The following is a 17,652-nucleotide window of genomic DNA, read 5'->3' on the forward strand; positions in this document are numbered from 1 at the left end:
AGGGTTAGGGAGGTGTGGGGGTTCTCAAGCCGAGCCCATCTGGCTTTTCCAGTCCTGCCTCCACCTACTTCGGTGACCTTGGACAAGTCACTCTCCCTCCCAGAATCCTAGTACGAGGACCACACACTGCTCTTAAGGAGCTCAAGTTTTAGGGGGGGATAGGGCCCCATAACCAGGTTCTGTCCCAATCAGGCCACCATGGGAAGGAAGATGATAATACAGACCTTAGGAGAGGAGCTTTTGAGTGGGTGACATTCTTTTGAGGCCTAGAAAATAGAGAAGAGTCCTGCAGAGACTGGGCCGAGAGCTTCCAGCAGGGAGAGAAGAGGGTTGTGCCGGAGAGAATGACATCCCTGTCCTAGAAAGCAGCTTGGGTGGTGATGGGAACAGGAGAGAAGATGGCAGGACTGGATTCAGGGGGAAAGGGCAGGCGGAGGGGGTCAAACTTTGGCTAGAGTCTGGGTATACTGAGGCCAGGGAGCCGAAATTTCCTACTGGCTGCAACCCTGGCAGGGGTGTGGTGAGCAGCAGTTTGAGTGAAAGGCCCTGTTTACAACTCCGGGTTGGCAGCAGGAAGGGGGTCTGTGACTCGGGGAGATTACAACCTGTTTAGGCAGATAAGATGCCCTTGGGAGCTGAGACCTAACAAAGGGTGACTGTGTGAGACAAGGGCGGGCAGCTTGCTGGGGACCTGGAAAGCACTCTCCCTGGGCGCAGGGCCAGCTGGGATGGGGGGCCGCGGAGCCAGAGCCGGGAGGAGAGAAGGGCATACCGCATTTGTCTCTCAGTTCACGGTATGTGTTCTGGTAAGTGGACGCGCATGTGCCCTGCACTTTATTAGGTGCAATTGAGGAGGATGGGAATGTCAGGTGGGAAGAATGGCCGAACAGTAGCCCTTCAGTGGGACACACACCCTCCCGGTAGGCAGGGAGGCAGGAGCAGTGGGGGATGAGGCCACTCGGGGCCAGAGGATGAAAGGCCATCAGTGCCAGCTCAAGGTGGGCAAGACTGCATCCCTTTTGCTCGAAGAGATCACCCTGGCTTGGACTGCAGCGGGACAGGCACAGGCAGGGGGCTGGTGCGTCACTTGGCCCACCAGGTACAGTAATGGTGGTGGTGGTGGTGGGTGTGTTGGAGGAACAGGAACTCCTTGCAAAGTCGTTACATGGGGAGCCTAAGGTCCCACATGGGGCTGGGGATGTGGAATATGGCACATTCTAGCCCCATGCAAAGGCTTCTGGGAATCTGCCCACCCACTGGTGAGCATGGAGGGAGACCCAGGAGTGTGGCAGGAGAAGGTGGATTGCTGGGGGCAGAACCAGGAAACAGCTGCTTCAGCATCAGCAGGTGGGACTTTGGTAGAGGATGCTGAGGGCAGGGGGGCCTGGGGCCTCATTCTCCACCCCACACACTTTCAGCCCCTTAGACAGGCCCCTGGAGACCACTATACTCATTGCCAAAGCTATCTCCCTGAAGCCACCTCACCACGGTGCTTCTCTGCTCTGAAACTTGACCTGCTGCCCACTGTGGCAACCAAACCCAACTCCTTATTTAGGGCTCAGGGCCCTCCACTCCTGTGAGCCCCACGACACCTCCTTGGGGTGGGGACATCTCCCACCAGCTGCAAACCCAGCATGTGCTTCTCGGAGTGGCTGTTCCAGCTGTTTCCTGCGGGCGCTCAGCAGTCCAGCCGGCCCCACCTGGGCCAGCGCCTCACTTGAGGTTCAAGTGTGCGGTGAACCTCAGAGCAAGGCTGTCCCAGATTCATTTCCTGAGGCTCATTTCAAGCCTAGGAATTCTTTTTTTTTTTTTTTTTTTTTTAATTTTACTGATTTTAGAGAGAGGAGAAAGAGAAAGGAAGTAGGGGAGGAGTGGGAAGCATCACTCATAGTAGTTGCTTTTCATATGTGCCTTGACCAGGTGAACCCAGGGTTTCGAACCGGTGACCTCAGCATTCCAGATTAATGCTTTATCCACTGTGCCACCACAGGTCAGACAAGAAATTCTTCCTTTAACCAGAATAGTTTTTAAATATTTTTAAATATTGGTTTCATCTTGCCTGACCAGGCAGTGGCGTAGTGGATAGAGCATCAGACTGGGACGCAGAGGACCCAGGTTCAAAACCCCAAGGTCACTGGATTGAGTGCAGGGTCACTGGCTTGAGCCCAAGGTCGCTGGCTTGAGCAAAGGATCATTTGCTCAGCTTTAGCCCCCCTCCTCCCCCGCCAGTCAAGGCACATATGAGAAACCTAAGGTGGCGCAACAAAGAATTGATGCTTCTCATCTCTCTCCTTTCCTGACTGTCCCTGTCTGTCCCTCTCTCTCTCTCTCTGTCTCTGTTACACACACACACACACACACACAAATTGGTTTCATCTAATATAGTTATGCTTTTAGTTAATTTTTATGTTATAACTTAAACTGTACAAATGATGTAAGATAGAAAGTGAGTCCTACTCCCTGTTAGCGGCCGCCCTAGGCTATAAACTTCCAGGTGTTTCCTCCTTGCAATTTTTTCCTTTCTCTTTCCATCCCTCCCTCCCTTCTTTCTTTCCTTTTTTCTGTTCTTCCTTTCCTCCTGCCTTCCTCCCTTTTCCTCTTTCTCTCCTTTTTTTCTTGCCTTAGGTTATAGCTGAGAAAAACAAATCCTGAAACCTTAATATTCCATGATTGGTGGGAAATCCATAGCTCATATGCAAATGAAATAATTAGAACAGGTACTTAAAATAGGTGTTTTTCTCCATTTTAAAATTTATTGTGGTAAAAAAAAAAAAACATAAGATTTACCAGCTAACCATTTTTTTAAATTAAAAATTTTTTTTTTTTAATTTTTTTTACAGGGACAGAGAGTGAGTCAGAGAGAGGGATAGATAGGGACAGACAGGAACGGAGAGAGATGAGAAGCATCAATCATCAGTTTTTCGTTGCGACACCTTAGTTGTTCATTGATTGCTTTCTCATATGTGCCATGACCAACGGCCTTCAGCAGACTGAGTAACCCCTCGCTCGAGCCAGTGACCTTGGGTCCATGCTAGTGAGCTTTTTTGCTCAAGCCAGATAAGCCCACGCTCAAGCTGGCTATCCTGGGGTCTCGAACCTGGGTCCTTCCGCATCCCAGTCTGACGCTCTATCCACTGCGCCACCGCCTGGTCAGGCACCAGCTAACCATTTTTTTTTTTAATTTTTTTTTTTTTTGTATTTTTCTGAAGTTGGAAACGGGGAGGCAGTCAGACAGACTCCCGCATGCGCCCCACCAGGATCCACTCGGCATGCCCACCAGGGGGTGATGCTCTGCCCATCTGGGGCGTCGCTCTGTTGCATCCAGAGCCATTCTAGCACCTGAGGCAGAGGCCATAGAGCCATCCTCAGCGCCCGGGCAACTTTGCTCCAATGGAGCCTTGGCTGCGGGAGGGGAAGAGAGAGGCAGAGAGGAAGGAGAGGGGGAGGGGTGGAGAAGCAGATGGGCGCTTCTCCTGTGTGCCCTGGCTGGGAATCGAACCCGGGACTCCTGCACGCCAGGCCGACGCTCTACCACTGAGCCAACCGGCCAGGGCTAGCTAACCATTTTTAAGTGTACCATTCAGTAGCATTAAGTACACGTACATTGTTATGAAACAACTACCCAGCTGGGGCATCCATCTTTCTACCTGGGAGCCTCAGGCAGACTATTTCATAGGGTGTGAACCTCACTTTCCTCCAAGTTTGAGGATGCACAGACATGGCCTGAGTCCCATGTTCTTTCTGGCCAGCGTGTGCTTTCTGCCCACTGAGTACTCTATTATTTATTTATTTATTGACAGAGAGAGGGGGGGGGTGTCAGAGAGAGAGACAGACAGGAAGAGAAAGAGATGAGGAGCATCAATTTTTTATTGCTGCTCCTTAGTTTTTCATCGATTGCATTCTCATTTGTTCCTTGATGGGGGGGGGGGGGCTACAGCAAACTGAGTAACCCCTTGCTCAAACCAGCGACCTTGGGCTTCAAGCCAGCAACCTTTGGGCTCAAGCTAGCAACCATGGGGTCATGTCTATGATCCCACGTTCAAGCCGGCATCCTCAGGGTTTCAAACCTGGGTCCTCTGTGTCCCAGTTCAACGCTCTATCCACTGTGCCACCGACTGGTTAGGCTGAGTGCTCATTATTGAGAGCTGTTCTTTTTATCAGGATTATTGGTCCCCCATCTGGGTACAGCATTCGAAAGTCCCACATCCTCGCTCTTGGCAGGGCTGATTTTTTAGTAACTTTTTACACACTCACCAGCTGGGAGAGGGTCTTGGGGGTGATCTTTGGAGTCCTATGGCGTTTCAGTCCCAGGGAAGTTCTTAGAACCCCTCCCACAAAGGGAGGAGAAATTGCAGGTGAGTCTGGGCGGGATCTGAGGAGGGGGTGGGGGGACTGGTCTGACCAGCAAAGGCCCCAGACTCCATGCTTTAGACCGCTTCCTCCCGGGTCTGGCCTCTCCCTGTCACCAATTTGCTGTGGGATTTTGTGCAAAGAGCGTCTCTCTGGGCCTCAGTTTCCCCAGATGTCACATGGGAAGCCTGGTCCTGTTCCCTGGAATGTGAGAGCAGTGAAGGTAAGGAATTTGGGTCCCGGCACGGACACCAGGCTGTGCACAGGGAGGGGACTCCAGTCTTGCTCTGCTTTCCCATCAGGGCTCTGCTCTGGTCCAGCGCCCTCCCTTCCCGTCTGCTCTCTCTCCCTCCTCCCTCCCCGCTGCCATCACGGAGCTGGCTCCCGGCATGCCGCGCGCGCTGCTGACAGCCTTATAAATAGTCGCCTTTGAGGGCGGGTGGCTGGCGAGGACGGGCAGGGCACGCACTGGCCCCAGCGCCCACCCGCACCCCACCCGCAGGTCAGTGTGTGTCCCTGTGTCCATCTGTGCGCGTGGGGGGAAGTGCCGCTGTGGGGAGTGGGGAAGCCACACTCACCTGGGGGAGTGTGTGTCTGTGTGTGCCAGGGTATCCTTGGGGTTTGTATGGCTCTCTGTGTGTCCATGGTTATGATCTGTGTGTATTTGCCTGTCTGCACTCCCCAGGCTCTGCTCTGGGTATTTGCTGCAGCCTGTGCACCTTTGTGGGGGGGGGTGTGTTGCAGTCCCTCCCAGTCTCTTAGACAGTCACCCCTTTGTCCCAGTCAGTACTCCTGAGGCTCCAGGCTCCTGTCCTTGGCATGTCCCAGCTGGGGCCCTGGGAGGGGGCCGTGGCCTAACTCCCTGCCCTGGCAGACCTGGGCAGAGCAGCCTGTGCAGTTGGAGGAGCTATCCTGTTGCATCATTGTGGGTATGGGGGAGCAGAAGGGCCCCTAATGTTTGCCCACCCCCCTCAGCCTTCTGAAAGGGCAGGGGCCCTGGCGGAGCCCTGCAGGCAGCATGTGGGGCCTTTCCTGAGCACTGCTCAACTACCCACCCCGGACTCTTCAACAGCAGTGAGACAGAGCCTGGGGGTACAGGCCCAGAGAGGGGACACCAACTTCCCAAGGTCACACAGCTGAGTGATGAAGTTAGGATTTGAACCTGAGTTGGTTGCCAACCACTGAAAAGGCTGCTCTTGGTCAGGAGATGGGAGACGTGGGTCTTGCCCTGGTCTTGCCTTGTGATTGAGGTTAAGACTCTGTCTTTTTGGCTTCAGCTCCCCAAACCCCTCGGCGGACCATCCAGTTTTACTAGGAGTCACTGCCCCTGATCCAGGGGCCTTATAAGGCCTGGGCGTTGAGACCGTAACCTAACTCCACCCTGGACCCCTGACCTCTGTCTGTGAGGCCTCTTCACAACCCAGGTTATTTTGGACCAAGGAGGTGGCAGGTTCCAGCAGGACAGTGGGGCTTAGGTTACTGGGAGGGGGTGGGGCAGGGTGGGGTAGAGGCCACTGCCCAGCAGTCACTGCAGGCTGTTCCTGGCCTGGGGACCCCTCACCCCACCCCCAGCTGCTGAAGTGTTGGCAGCTACTACCCTTCCTTAAGCATACTCAGCAGGAAAGAGGCTATAATTCACACCCAACAAACAGCTGCTTAAGGACCTACTGGGTGCTGGGCCCAGAGCAGCAGAAAATACTGTCCTAGGTTTGACCCCAGTCAGGCCATTGGAGCAAGTCTCTCCAAGTCTCAGTTTCCTCCCGAGACGACCATGAGGATGGAGTGAGGCCCCTAGCCCTATGATCAGCCTGGGGCAGGCCCAGTCTGGTGGGGAACAGAGGCCTGCACTACAACAGAGAGGTCCAATACAGTGTGGCATGTGTGACGCCAGGGGAAGTTCAGAGGAGGCACCTGTCCATGTAGGAGTGGAAGGAAGAGTCCTGGCAGGCTTCCTGAAGGAGGTTGACACCTGGATTGAGTCCTAAACATTAACAACTTGGAGAAAGGCATCCAGGTAGTGGTCGCAACCTGAGCTGGGGCCTGGAGGTGGGACACAGTCACGGTGGGTGAGGGAACTCCCAGCAGTTTAAGTGGTGGCTGACAAAGCTGCAGAGGGTGGTGGGGAGCCCAGTCTTCATCTTGGAAGCTGAGGGGGCCACACATGGAAGAGTTTTAAGCAGGAGAGTGATGTGGTCTTACAGTTGTGGGAAAATCCTGCAGATGGCCTGGTGGGGTATGGAGGTGGAGAGGCCCCTGCTTGGAACAGGGAAGTGGCCGTGAGGACAGACCAGAGAGAGGTCCAGGAGCAAGGCTGTTGGGATGTGCTGATGCCGGATGGGGGCGGGTGTGAGAGGACACGGAGCGCCGTGCAGAGTCTGCGGCACCTCTGGCCTGTCGGGGCCATAGATTTATGGAGCTGGCTCGAGAGGCCTGGGCTGGCTGGGCAGGGATGGGGGGGGGTGGTCCTGGGAACCTGGGCCAATCGTGAGAGGGTGGAGTAGGGGTTTGAGGTGAGGGTCCCAGTCAAGAGACACGGTGGCCAAAGGCCAAGGGTCAAAGGTCAAGGCAAGAGTGGCTGCGATGGTTGTAGGTAGCCTTGGGGAGGGCTGGCGGGTGAAGGCCGAAGGTGTATAGACAGCAATTCTGAAGAGACTGATGGGAAAAGTGGAGATTGAAGGAGGTCCCCGGGGGGGGGGGGGCTATGGAAGTGGAGTGGGGTCCCAGGAGGGGTTCGGGTTGATTTACATGCTGAGGGGGAAGGGTGGGCAGTGGAGCAAGGTCCTTCAGGTGGGGGGGTTAGGGACCACATGGGGGGGAGTTGGACCTGAAGAAGGGAGCCTGGGGACCCCCTCATTTGAAAACTGCAGGGCTAGGTCCACACGAACGGCTCTCAGACTCCTCCCTTCAGACTTCTGTGTCCCTTCAAGCATCCTCTTCCAGCCTCACCTGAGATAGGGCACAGGCAGCTCCTGTCCTCCCCCCACCCCTGCCGCGTTCCTCCCTGCCCCTGCCCGGGGAGTGTAGTCAAGGTGTTGGCAGACACAGGGCCATGCCTGTTTTCTGGGACTTGAAGGAGAGACGCTCCACAGTTGCTGGTGTCCCTGTTTATGCCCTCAGTGGCGGGAGGGGACCGCTGCCTCCCTGACAGGTGAGGTGGCCGAAGCACACAGAAGGAAGATGACTTCCCCAAGGTCACACAGACTCCTGGGCCTTCCCCGCCCCCAGCAGCCCCCTCAGGTCCGTGGGAGGGAGGGCAAGTCAGGGCCAGGCACACCCTGGCAGCTTGGCAAGGGTAGGGAGATCTCGCTCACCCACCCCCTGTGCCTTGTCTTGCAGAGTGCTGACTCCACTCCCCAGACCTCGGCACGATGGAAGGTACGGAGGCTCCTCTCTCCTGCTCATGGCCTGGGCCTCAGTCTTCCCACCTGTTCAGGGGGTGTGCTTTTGGGAGACACTCTGGGAGGGGTCGGTGAGGCTCCAGGGCTGCCAGACAGGGCTTGCTTGGGGGCTCCCAGCATTCTCCCCCGGCCTCTTATGGGATGTGCCAGCTTCAAGATTAATTTCAAAAGTGCAGAGTCCTCCTTGAGGCTCCTGAGGGCCCCACAGCTCACCTATACGCTGGGACTTTTTAGAGCCAAATCCCTGTCTCTCTCTCCGGAGAGGGTGCGCACTGGTTAGGGAGGCCTGACCAATGGAGAGGCCCTGAGTGTGCAAATGCCTCTCTTGGTGACACAGTTTCCCCATTGTCCAGTGGGGGCAGCTCCTGAGGATGCCTTGGGTCCTCTAGGCTCCTATGGACCTGACCTGGAGGGAGTCATGGGCAGAGTCCAGCTGGCCTGTCTCCTGGCAGTGTCACCCGCCCCATCCCTGGCATTGAGCCTTGTCCTGGGCAGTTCTTAAAGGAGCCCAGCGGGCCTGGCTTCTGCTGCTGCCTGAAACTGGCAGTCACCCTTCCACCCCTGGGGCTCTGAACATCAGCTGACACTGGGCTACAGCCCGCCCCACACCCAGGCAGGTGCCATCACAAGGCGAGCAGATGGCAAGGAGCCACAGGAGAAATGGTTCTTCCAACAGCTCCTCTAGGCGCTAGCCCCCTGGCCGATTGGGCCCCTAGGAGTTTCTGAGCTCACCTCCTCATCCAGACAGGGACAAACAACCAGAAAGGGGCGGGGACTTGACTCCTCAGGCCTCACAGCAAGGTTCTGTTTCCCCTGAGAAGAGGCCCTGGGTCCCAGTTTGGGTTCTGGCAGCCCTGGAGGAGGCCCCTGCCCCTCTAGGCCGCGGTTTCCCTCTGTTGGTGGAGCTGTGGTCTTGGGGAATTTTAAGGGTGAACGAGACAGAGGTTGGAATATAAATTAGCCTCTCTCTTTGCCCACCGTAGTCTTCTTCCCTAGCAACTGTCTCCAGGGCAACATTTGTTGTGGTTGCCAACTCCACACTGGTACTGCCCAGGGAAGGCAGAAAATGGGCAGGCCCAAGGCCTCGGAGGGGAAAGGGAGGGGACGCAGCAGAACGGGACCATGGGTGCCTACTGCTCATCAGGAAGCCCTGGCCCTGAGGAAGACTCTAGAGTGGGAAGAGGTGACCCGCTGCTGCTGTCCAGCCAGCCGCAGGGATCGGGGTGACTCGAGTGTCTCAGACTGACCCTTATGGCCTGTGCCTGGGGCCTCCAGGCCTTTGCCTGTGCCGGTCCCTTTGGCTGGAACACCCTCCCTCCCCCTCACCTGTCCCAATCTCTGAGCTTTTCTGTCACTACTCACTCTGGGCTGTGACAGCAGAGGGAGTGTGTCTGTCCCTCTGCATGGGGCCCAGCCCAGGCCTGGGACACCAGGGGTGCTTCTGGCTATTTGTCAAGTGAGTGACTGAGCTCTGCTTCCTTTTTTCTCTCCCACAGAGAAGTTGAAGAAAACCAAGATCATCTTTGTGGTGGGTGAGTCCCAGGCAGGCGGGTGCGACACCAGCAGGGGGCGTCTTCGCCTGCACGGCTGGGAGCTGGGGCCTGGGGCTGCACCCCGGGCTCTGCCCGTCCTTCAGTGGGTGACCCGGGCAGACACCGTTCCTGCAGGGGACCTCGTTTCTCAGGGCTTCTGAATGGGCGGGTGCTTGCAGGAGGGCCCGGCTCGGGGAAGGGCACCCAGTGTGAGAAGATTGTCCAGAAGTACGGCTACACCCACCTCTCCACCGGGGACCTCCTTCGGGCTGAGGTCAGCTCAGGCTCGGCCAGGGGCAAGATGCTGTCGGAAATCATGGAGAAGGGCCAGCTGGTGCCGCTGGTGAGTGGGCCCCAGCAGGGCGGGGGGCGGGGGTGACGATGGTCCCGAGGGGCCCTCCCCACACACTGGCAAGGCTGTCCCTGACCTTGCCTGGCTCTGAACCCTTTTGTGGGTTCTTCTTGCCTGTGGCACAAAATTCCGTCCAGAAGCTCCTAAGCCTTTGGGACTCTGTCCTGCTGACCCCTCCCTCCGCCCACCACTCCAGCGCTCTGTGCCCTCCAACTCATCACACTCCTTCCTGCCTGGAATGCTTTTCCTTCCCTCAGCCTTTGGACTTCCCTGGTTTCTCAAATTTGGCCTGAGACCCCCTGACTTTATACTCCAGCAGCCCCCCTTCTTTCCCCATACAACCTGTGTTGTGCTTGGAAATGGATAAACCAACATCCTGCGCGTTTCCCGAAGGCGGGAGAGGCCTGCTTTGTTCCTGGCTGTGTCGTCTGGGCCCCAGCAGGAGCCGGCAGTGGGGACGGGCTCGGTCCAAATTATTGAGCAAATAAATGGATGATTTGATCCATGAATCAAGTCTTCACGGTTCAGAGAAGGCCCAGAGCAGGAGGCTTGTTTGGGAAATCTGTGTTAGGGCAGAGGGCGTTTTAGCTGTGGGGCAGGGCATGCCAGGCCCTGGGGGAGGCATGCGGAAGAGGGGCTCATGGTGCCTCCTGCTTTCGCTGTGCCCTCAGGAGACAGTATTAGACATGCTCCGAGATGCCATGATGGCCAAGATAGAGACTTCAAAAGGTTTCCTGATTGATGGCTACCCTCGGGAGGTGCAGCAGGGGGAACAGTTCGAGCAGAAGGTAAGGCCCAGCCTGGTGGATGGCCTTTGGGAGCTGCGACTGGGGCCAGCCAGGCAGAGGCTGCTGTGATGGACAGAGAGAGACACCGACTGTGAGGGATGGGGGGGGGGGGGGTAAGGAGGGAAGTCAGGGAAGACTTTCGGGAAGTCTTTCTAGAAGTCCAGAAGAAAAGTCTAGAAGAATGCAAAGCACCAATCTGGGGGCTTCACAAGCCTGACGAGGCTCAGGTTCCTGATCAGCTGCTCAAGGCCTTGGACTGGCATTCTGTCTGTCTGAACCTCTGTGTTCCCATCTGTAGACTGGGGACAGACGGGGCACAGCTGCCTTGTGGGGCAGCATGGGAATCAGAGAGAATATACTCTTCAAAAGTGGGACTTGGCACCTGTAAACACGTGGTCAGAGGGGCCGGGAGTAGCATGGACAAGGCTGGAAGGGTCGGGCCCCTGTGGGGAAACAGAAGCTACTGGACAGCAATGGAGCTGGTGTGGGGGAGGGGAATCCAAGCCGGCTGGAGGCTTTGGAGGCTGTGGAACGAGTCCCGCCTCCTTCCAGGGCACGGGGAGTCTGGCTGGAGAGAGGGCTTTGAGGGTGCAGCCTCTGAGCTGCCCAGAATGGTGCCCACCAGGAAAACCTCCCACAAGCTGAGGGCATCTGGCCCAAACACACATGTACAGGCATGTACTTGCACACACAGGCACACAAGCACACAGACATGTGCACATAGGTACAGAGGCATGTGTGTGCGCGCACAAAGCCACAGGCAATGCGCCCATGCATACAGGCCTGTGTACATGTACACACACATCTGCCATTGTGCACACATGCACCTCAGGCAGTGCGTGTACATGGAGTCAGCACACCTACACACAGGGATGCGCACACATGGCACACACATATACACGCATGCACCCAGACCTCTGGTATCACACACACTAGGGGGGAAGCAGATGAAGCTGTAAGTGCCAAGGAGGGGGAGGTCAGTAAGGGTGCGTGAAGGGCTCATGGAGGGCTTCTTGGCAGAGGGACTCTTTCCAGGCCCTGCAGGGAGGACTGGGCATCCCAGTGGGTCTGGAGGGTTTGGTGGGCCTGGACCAGACCCTCATCCCCACTACCCATGTCTGGGAGACTGGGGCCATCTTCAGGCTTCCATAGCTTTGAACCTTGCCCAGAGGTAGGATACTGTATTTCTTGCCCTCCAGAAAGTGTCTTCCATTGATCTGGGCCTCAGTTTCCCTATCTGTGAAATGGGTGTTGGCTGGGCTTCCTTCAGACTGGGACGCCAGGGGCCTTGGTACCAGCTGTGTGATGTCACCTCTGACCCTCAGGGCCACATCTAGAAAATAAGATTAGTGAAAGTTCTCATCCCTCCTGGGGCTGTTGTGGGTGCTGGTGTGGGCGCCCAGCTGGGCATAGGACCACACCAGGCTGTGGCCTTCAGGGCCTGGCACCTGGTCATTTTGACTCCGGACACGAGGGGGCGCCAGGTCCCCACCAAAGGGAGATGGGGTCAGCCTTATTTCTTCTCGCCCTTCCAAGTCTTCCTGGTGATAAAACACTCATTCCGATGACAGTGACATGGTTCAGACCCGCCCAGAGCTCTCAGTTGCCCCTCACCACTTCACTTAGCCCTGGCTCTTTTGTCAAGTCCTTATCCAACCTTGCTGGTGTCAGCCAGATGTCCCCTGCCCTCAGGGGCTTGGGGCCAGGCTGGGGAGAGGGCCCCCTGAGAGGGGGGCTGAAGGCAGAAATAAAAGGGCCTGGAAGAGCATGTTGCAGGGGGAGGGTGGTGGTGGAGGGGGTGGCACCTGGAAAGACTGCTCTAGAGGAATGAGATTTTAGCCAGATCTGAAGGGACGCCCTTGTTATTGAGGGAAAGGGCTCCTGGGAAGTTCCTGGCATATGAGATGTTGATGAGAGCCAGCCTAGGCCAGGGTCAGCGTGGCTGGAGCAAGGAGAGCAAAGGCAAAGCACGAGATGAGAAGGGTGGGGGGCCTTGAAGGTCAGGAAAGGAGGTTGGACTTTTTCCTAAGGGCACTGGGGAGCCACGGAAGAGGTTTGAGCAGGGGAGTGGCGGGCATATTGGTTTTAGGAAGATCTGTCAGTCTGCCTTGGGAAAGGGCTTGATGTTCCCAGTGGCTCTCAAGTGGGGCCCCGGAAGTGGAAAGATGGGGAGGAGATGACCCATGGGGGGGCAGGAAAGGGACCCCTGTGACTAGTGCCCTGCCCACAGATCGGACAGCCCACACTGCTGCTGTATGTGGACGCAGGCCCCGAGACCATGACCAAGCGGCTCCTGAAGCGTGGAGAGACCAGTGGCCGTGTGGACGACAACGAGGAGACCATCAAGAAGCGGCTGGATACCTACTACAAGGCCACAGAGCCCGTCATCACCTTCTATGAGAAACGCGGCATCGTACGCAAGGTGTGCCCCTGCAGCTCTAGGAAACCTGGGGTTTTTTGCCAGGCTTGGCCTCAAATCGCTGTGACCTTGGGCTAGCCGTCCTCCCTGGGCCTTGCTTCCCCCGCTGGTTGGATGAGGGGCTGCTGTCCGCTGGGGCTGGGCTCTGGAGCCAGGCCTGGCTTCCGGGGGTGGGCCCTGCCTCCGTGCGGCCCGCCCAGGCCTCCCCGGCGTCTCTGCGCTCACCAGCAGTCTCCCTGCAGGTCAATGCGGAAGGCTCTGTGGACGATGTCTTCTCCCAGGTCTGCACCCACCTGGACACCCTCAAGTAGCAACGCTGGAGCCCCTTCCCCAGCTCAGCCTGGCCCCACCCTGTCCTGACTCAGGAGTCCTGGCCCGGGCTCAGTGCCTCCACCCTGCCCGGCGGAGCACAGACAGAGGAAGCCACTTTATCCTGTTTTCATGGACAGCTGAGCACTAAAGGAATTTCCGAGGACATTCGGTTTTCCTCCTTTTTCTTTGCTTTCATCGGGGTTAGTTTATGTGGGGTGGCCACTCTGGCCTTGAGTCCCCGGCCCCTCACCCTCCGCATTCCTCCTTGGACCCCTCAGCCCACCTCGGCCAGCTGCTCCTCCTCCCCCCTCCTCCCCCAGCTCTGGTGGAAAGCCCAGGGCCCTTCCTTACAGAGGGCATACCAGGCCTGGGGATCAGGGGTGCCTGAGGCAGGGTCCTCAATCTCCAGGGCTCTGGTCAGGTGGTCAGGCAGAGCTGGGCCTGGGCTGGGTTCGTCTGCATCCTTGCTGTGTGGCCTCGGCCCTGACCCCTCTTCTCTCTGTGCCTGTTTTCTGTGCCTAACCCGGGGGCTGAGCTCTATCATGCAGCAAGGTTACGGGCAATGGGGGCTTCTTGGTAGGAGGGTGGCATACATCAGCCAGCCAGGTGGGCAGTGAATTGGCCTCTTGGGTACAAGAAGTCCTGAGCGTCTGAAAAGGACATCAAGATTGAATGAGGGGGCCGTGCTCAGGACTGCCTCTTTGAGGAGGTGAGACACGAAGGGCTTCCCACCATGTGGCCCTGGACAGGTCACCCACCACCTGTCGTTTCTAAGCCCATTTCTAAATTTAAATTAGGCTCCGCCCCCCCCACCCCCCTTTCCAGCTTAGGAGGAGAACACACTTAGCAAAGAGTGCAGACTATTAGTTACCAAGGCCTATGGGAGCCGAGACCAGGCCGCCTTGGGGACATGCCAGGCCTGGGTGCTTTGGGGCGGCCCCTGAATCCCCTGGGGAGAACCATCTTCCCTTTTCTGTTCTCTTTTCCTCTTTGGCCTCATCATGCAGAAAGGCTCCATTTGGTGCTCATGTGTCCTTAACACCTGCCTCAGCCCCAGCAGGCTCCCTTTAAAGCCAACAGAGTCCTCAGGGGGCCACACCTGGCTGGAAAGAAATCCTGTGGGAGCTGATTGTGCCCATTGTGTGCCACTTCTATTTCTGGCAAGTGCGGCTGGTTTTCCATTTCCATTAGTTATTTAAAATAAATGTATTAAGTTCTAAAAGGTGAGTCTATTGAAAGAAGAACATGGAATAAATACATGATAATAGGGGGAGAGAGGTGAAGGCAGGCCTCACGCGGGGTGAGCCGTCAGCCCGTCAGCCCATCAGTCCGGGTGGGGTGTGGGTGCAGGCCTCCACAGTCAGCCCTCAGCCCGTCAGTCCGGGTGGGGTGTGGGTGCAGGCCTCCACAGCCAGCCCTCAGTCCGTCAGTCCGGGTGGGGTGTGGGTGCAGGCCTCCACAGCCAGCCCTCAGTCCGTCAGTCCGGGAGGGGTGTGGGTGCAGGCCTCCACAGCCAGCCCTCAGCCCGTCAGTCCGTCAGTCCGGGTGGGGTGTGGGTGCAGGCCTCCACAGCCAGCCCTCAGTCCGTCAGTCCGGGAGGGGTGTGGGTGCAGGCCTCCACAGCCAGCCCTCAACCCTCAGCCCGTCAGTCCGGGAGGGGTGTGGGTGCAGGCCTCCACAGCCAGCCCTCAGCCCTCAGCCCGTCAGTCCGGGTGGGGTGTGGGTGAAGGCCTCCACAGCCAGCCCTCAGCCCTCAGTCCGGGTGGGGTGTGGGTGAAGGCCTCCACAGCCAGCCCGTCATCCCGTCAGTCCGGTGGGGTGTGGGTGCAGGCCTCCACAGCCAGTCTCTCTGTCCCTCACCCCCCTGGGCTGTGCAGGGGAGCCCCAGCTCACTATGACCTTCCCCTGGAGGTGTCCATGTCGCATCCGCCAAACCGGGATACATACGCTCACAGTCACACATGCACCCCCTTTCCCGTGGGGTTGTCTGAGGGTGTTGGGGAAACACCCCGAAGACAATGAGGAGTTAGGGGCAATCTGCCGACACAATCATCATCATTATCCTTATTTTCTTTTTACGGCTTCATGAATTCAGGTGTGTCCCAATTTATGAAAACCTAAGCTGAGCCGAACTCTTCACCACCGAATCACTTTGTTCACTTTAAAAGAAAAAAGAACAAGAAAAAAAACCCTTGAAAACAAACGAACAAAAATCCCCCACAAAAACTTTAAGAGCTCCAGTAACCACTATCCCATCCTTACCCCTACAATCCTTCCTTTAGGGGCTCCTTCCTGCACATTTGTTCCTTCAGCCGCACTCCAGAATACCCGCCACACCAGCAGGACAGAGGCTCATAGCCCTGGCCCACTGTGATGTGACTCCCCAGTGCGAGGCGGGCACCCGTGTTCACAGAAGTCCATCAGATCGACTCAGCTGAGACTGATTCCGGGCAGCTCAGCGGACAGAGCTCAGAGGAGCTCCTGGTGGCAGAAGGTTCCTTGACCTGGAGCCTTGGAGGGGGCCCTGAAGATACCCAGGAATTCACCACCACAGGATGGAGGGCAGGGAAAGGCAGAGGGAACAGCCCTGTGGAGCTGCAGAGGCAGAGAGGACCTGAGTGTGGGGAAGGCTGAGGCATTAGTTGGGGCTGAAATGCAGGCTAGTGTGTATGTGTGTGTGTGGAGGGGGTGCCCTCGCTAGCGACATGTTTGGTAGGAAGCCAGGATTGCAGGGCCTTGAATGCCAACCCAGGTATCTAATCTTTCCCCAAAGGACAATGGGAGGCTCAGGGAGTTTTGTTTTTAATGGAAATTTTCAAACAAACTGAAAATTGCAGGGGATAATACGATGGGTATATGGATACCCATCACCAACATTTAGTCATTGTTAATATTTTTTCATACCTCCTTCATTTTACTGTTTCATATTTCCTTCACCTTACTATAAAACAGTTGTTTTACTGTTGCCAAACTCTTTTGAAGTAAGTCACAGAATATGTAAAAAGTTCACCCCTGAAGTGTGACTTCAGTATGACTTGCTAATAGAGAAGGACATTTTCCTACATTTTCTAACCACAACTCAGAGTTTTGATAACTCTAAGTTAACAGTCATATCATAACAGATAATAATTAGTCCACATGCGAGCGTCCCCAGCATGTGTCTTTGCTCAAACTGGGAGGAGAGCCAGGACTATACGTTGCATTTGCCTTCCGTCAAACTGTAATCTCCAACAGCTCTCTCCTCTTTTTATGACATTGGCCTGTGAAGGGCCCTCTTCTCCTGCAGAAAACCCCTCCTTCAGATTTGTCTTTTACTTCCTTGTGGTGTAGTTTAATTTGCTCTTCCGTTCCCTGAGCTTCTTGTAAACTGGCCGGTAGTTGTAAAGACTTCAGATACTCGGGGTACGCCTTTGCGACAGGAATACCTAGTAGGCGAGGCTCATGAATGGCTTGAAAAGTCAGGCAGGACGGTCAGATCTGCAGCATTCCGGCTTTCAGTGCGCACGACTCTCCCCAGGGGCTTGTTAAAAAGCCCATTCTGATTCAGCAGGCCTGGTTTGGGCGTTGAGGCTCCAGTTGTTGGTCCGAGGCCCCCACTCTGCGTAGCTCAGACAGCACCTGCTCTGTGGAGCCAGGGGCGCAGGGGGGAAGGACGGAGCACCTCTAAGGTCAGCATGTGCTCATCACCCCCCACTGGTGGACCGTGAGGTGGGTGTGGCGCCAGATCCAGGGCAGTAGATGCTGTCATACTCTTCATGTCTCTAGGGACACTCCAGGAAATGGTTTGTCCCAAGGTGCCGGAACATTCTAACCAGACAGAGGGATGGCGTAGCTTCTGTGTAACCTCAGGGTCTCAGAGAGAGAGTGCTCCCAGGTAGACCCTCTGGGTGGTGGCCTCAGATGCCCTCAATGGACAGTGCCCCTAAGTACTGGCCTCGAGGGCCCTGAGGACCTGGCCGGAGGCGCTGAAGTGGGAGAGGAAGGAAGCAGGGAGCAGAAGAGGCCAAGGCTGTCGCCTCCCAGCCGTGAGAGGGGGCCTTGTGTAAACAGGAAGGCCTGGCGGCTCCATGTGGGGGGGGTTAGAGGGGTGGGGGCCAGAGCCCTACTGGGCCTGTGCAGCCTATAAGCACAGAGCTTCCTTGCTGGGGAAGCAGACTCAGAGAGGTTGTGTGGCTTGTGCCAAGTCACACAGCAAGGCAAGGGAACAGGACGAGGCCCTTGTCAGCTTCTCCAGCTTCTGCCCCTTCCTGGGGTTCCGGTACAGGGTCTCCTGGCAGTGTTGCCCACCGTGGTTCATAGGGTGCTGGGTGAGTCTCTCAACATTTTAGGTCTCAGTTTCCCTTTCCATGACATCAGAGCCCTTACAACTCACAGATTCCAGACTCCTGGCTCAGTGGAATCCTTCTGCCTCCTAGGTGATCTTCATGGGTCCTTCAGACCTGGGGCAGTGGGTTTATCAGGAAGGCCAACATCACCCAGGAGGCAGCAGGTACCAGGATCA

The 17,652-nt window shown here is 56.5% G+C and overlaps 1 protein-coding gene across 2 annotated transcripts; it reads left to right on the top strand.

Moving 5' to 3' along the window:
* The first annotated feature begins 4,735 nt into the window (after nucleotides 1-4,735).
* On the top strand, nucleotides 4,736-13,314 carry AK1 (adenylate kinase 1). 2 transcript variants are annotated; one of them, XM_066367070.1, is made up of 7 exons: nucleotides 4,736-4,852; nucleotides 7,687-7,725; nucleotides 9,245-9,280; nucleotides 9,460-9,623; nucleotides 10,304-10,420; nucleotides 12,651-12,842; nucleotides 13,082-13,314. In XM_066367070.1, exons 2-7 carry the CDS (start codon nucleotides 7,719-7,721, stop codon nucleotides 13,148-13,150), a joined length of 585 nt encoding a protein of 194 aa, XP_066223167.1. In that variant the 5' UTR covers nucleotides 4,736-4,852; nucleotides 7,687-7,718; the 3' UTR covers nucleotides 13,151-13,314. The 2 variants fall into 2 exon arrangements, with proteins under 2 accessions (XP_066223167.1, XP_066223168.1); XM_066367071.1 differs by lacking the exon at nucleotides 4,736-4,852 and adding an exon at nucleotides 6,344-6,364.
* Nucleotides 13,315-17,652: the final 4,338 nt, after the last annotated feature.

This window comes from Saccopteryx leptura, chromosome 2 (genome assembly GCF_036850995.1).
Source record: "Saccopteryx leptura isolate mSacLep1 chromosome 2, mSacLep1_pri_phased_curated, whole genome shotgun sequence".
Classification (NCBI taxonomy): domain Eukaryota; kingdom Metazoa; phylum Chordata; class Mammalia; order Chiroptera; family Emballonuridae; genus Saccopteryx; species Saccopteryx leptura.

What these genes read in the sequence shown, in the direction of transcription:
- AK1 (XM_066367070.1), top strand. An exon ending in CAAGATCATCTTTGTGGTGG is followed by an intron (nt 9,281 to 9,459) that starts GTGAGTCCCAGG and finishes GGGTGCTTGCAG; the next exon opens with GAGGGCCCGGCTCGGGGAAG. An exon ending in AGGGCCAGCTGGTGCCGCTG is followed by an intron (nt 9,624 to 10,303) that starts GTGAGTGGGCCC and finishes CTGTGCCCTCAG; the next exon opens with GAGACAGTATTAGACATGCT.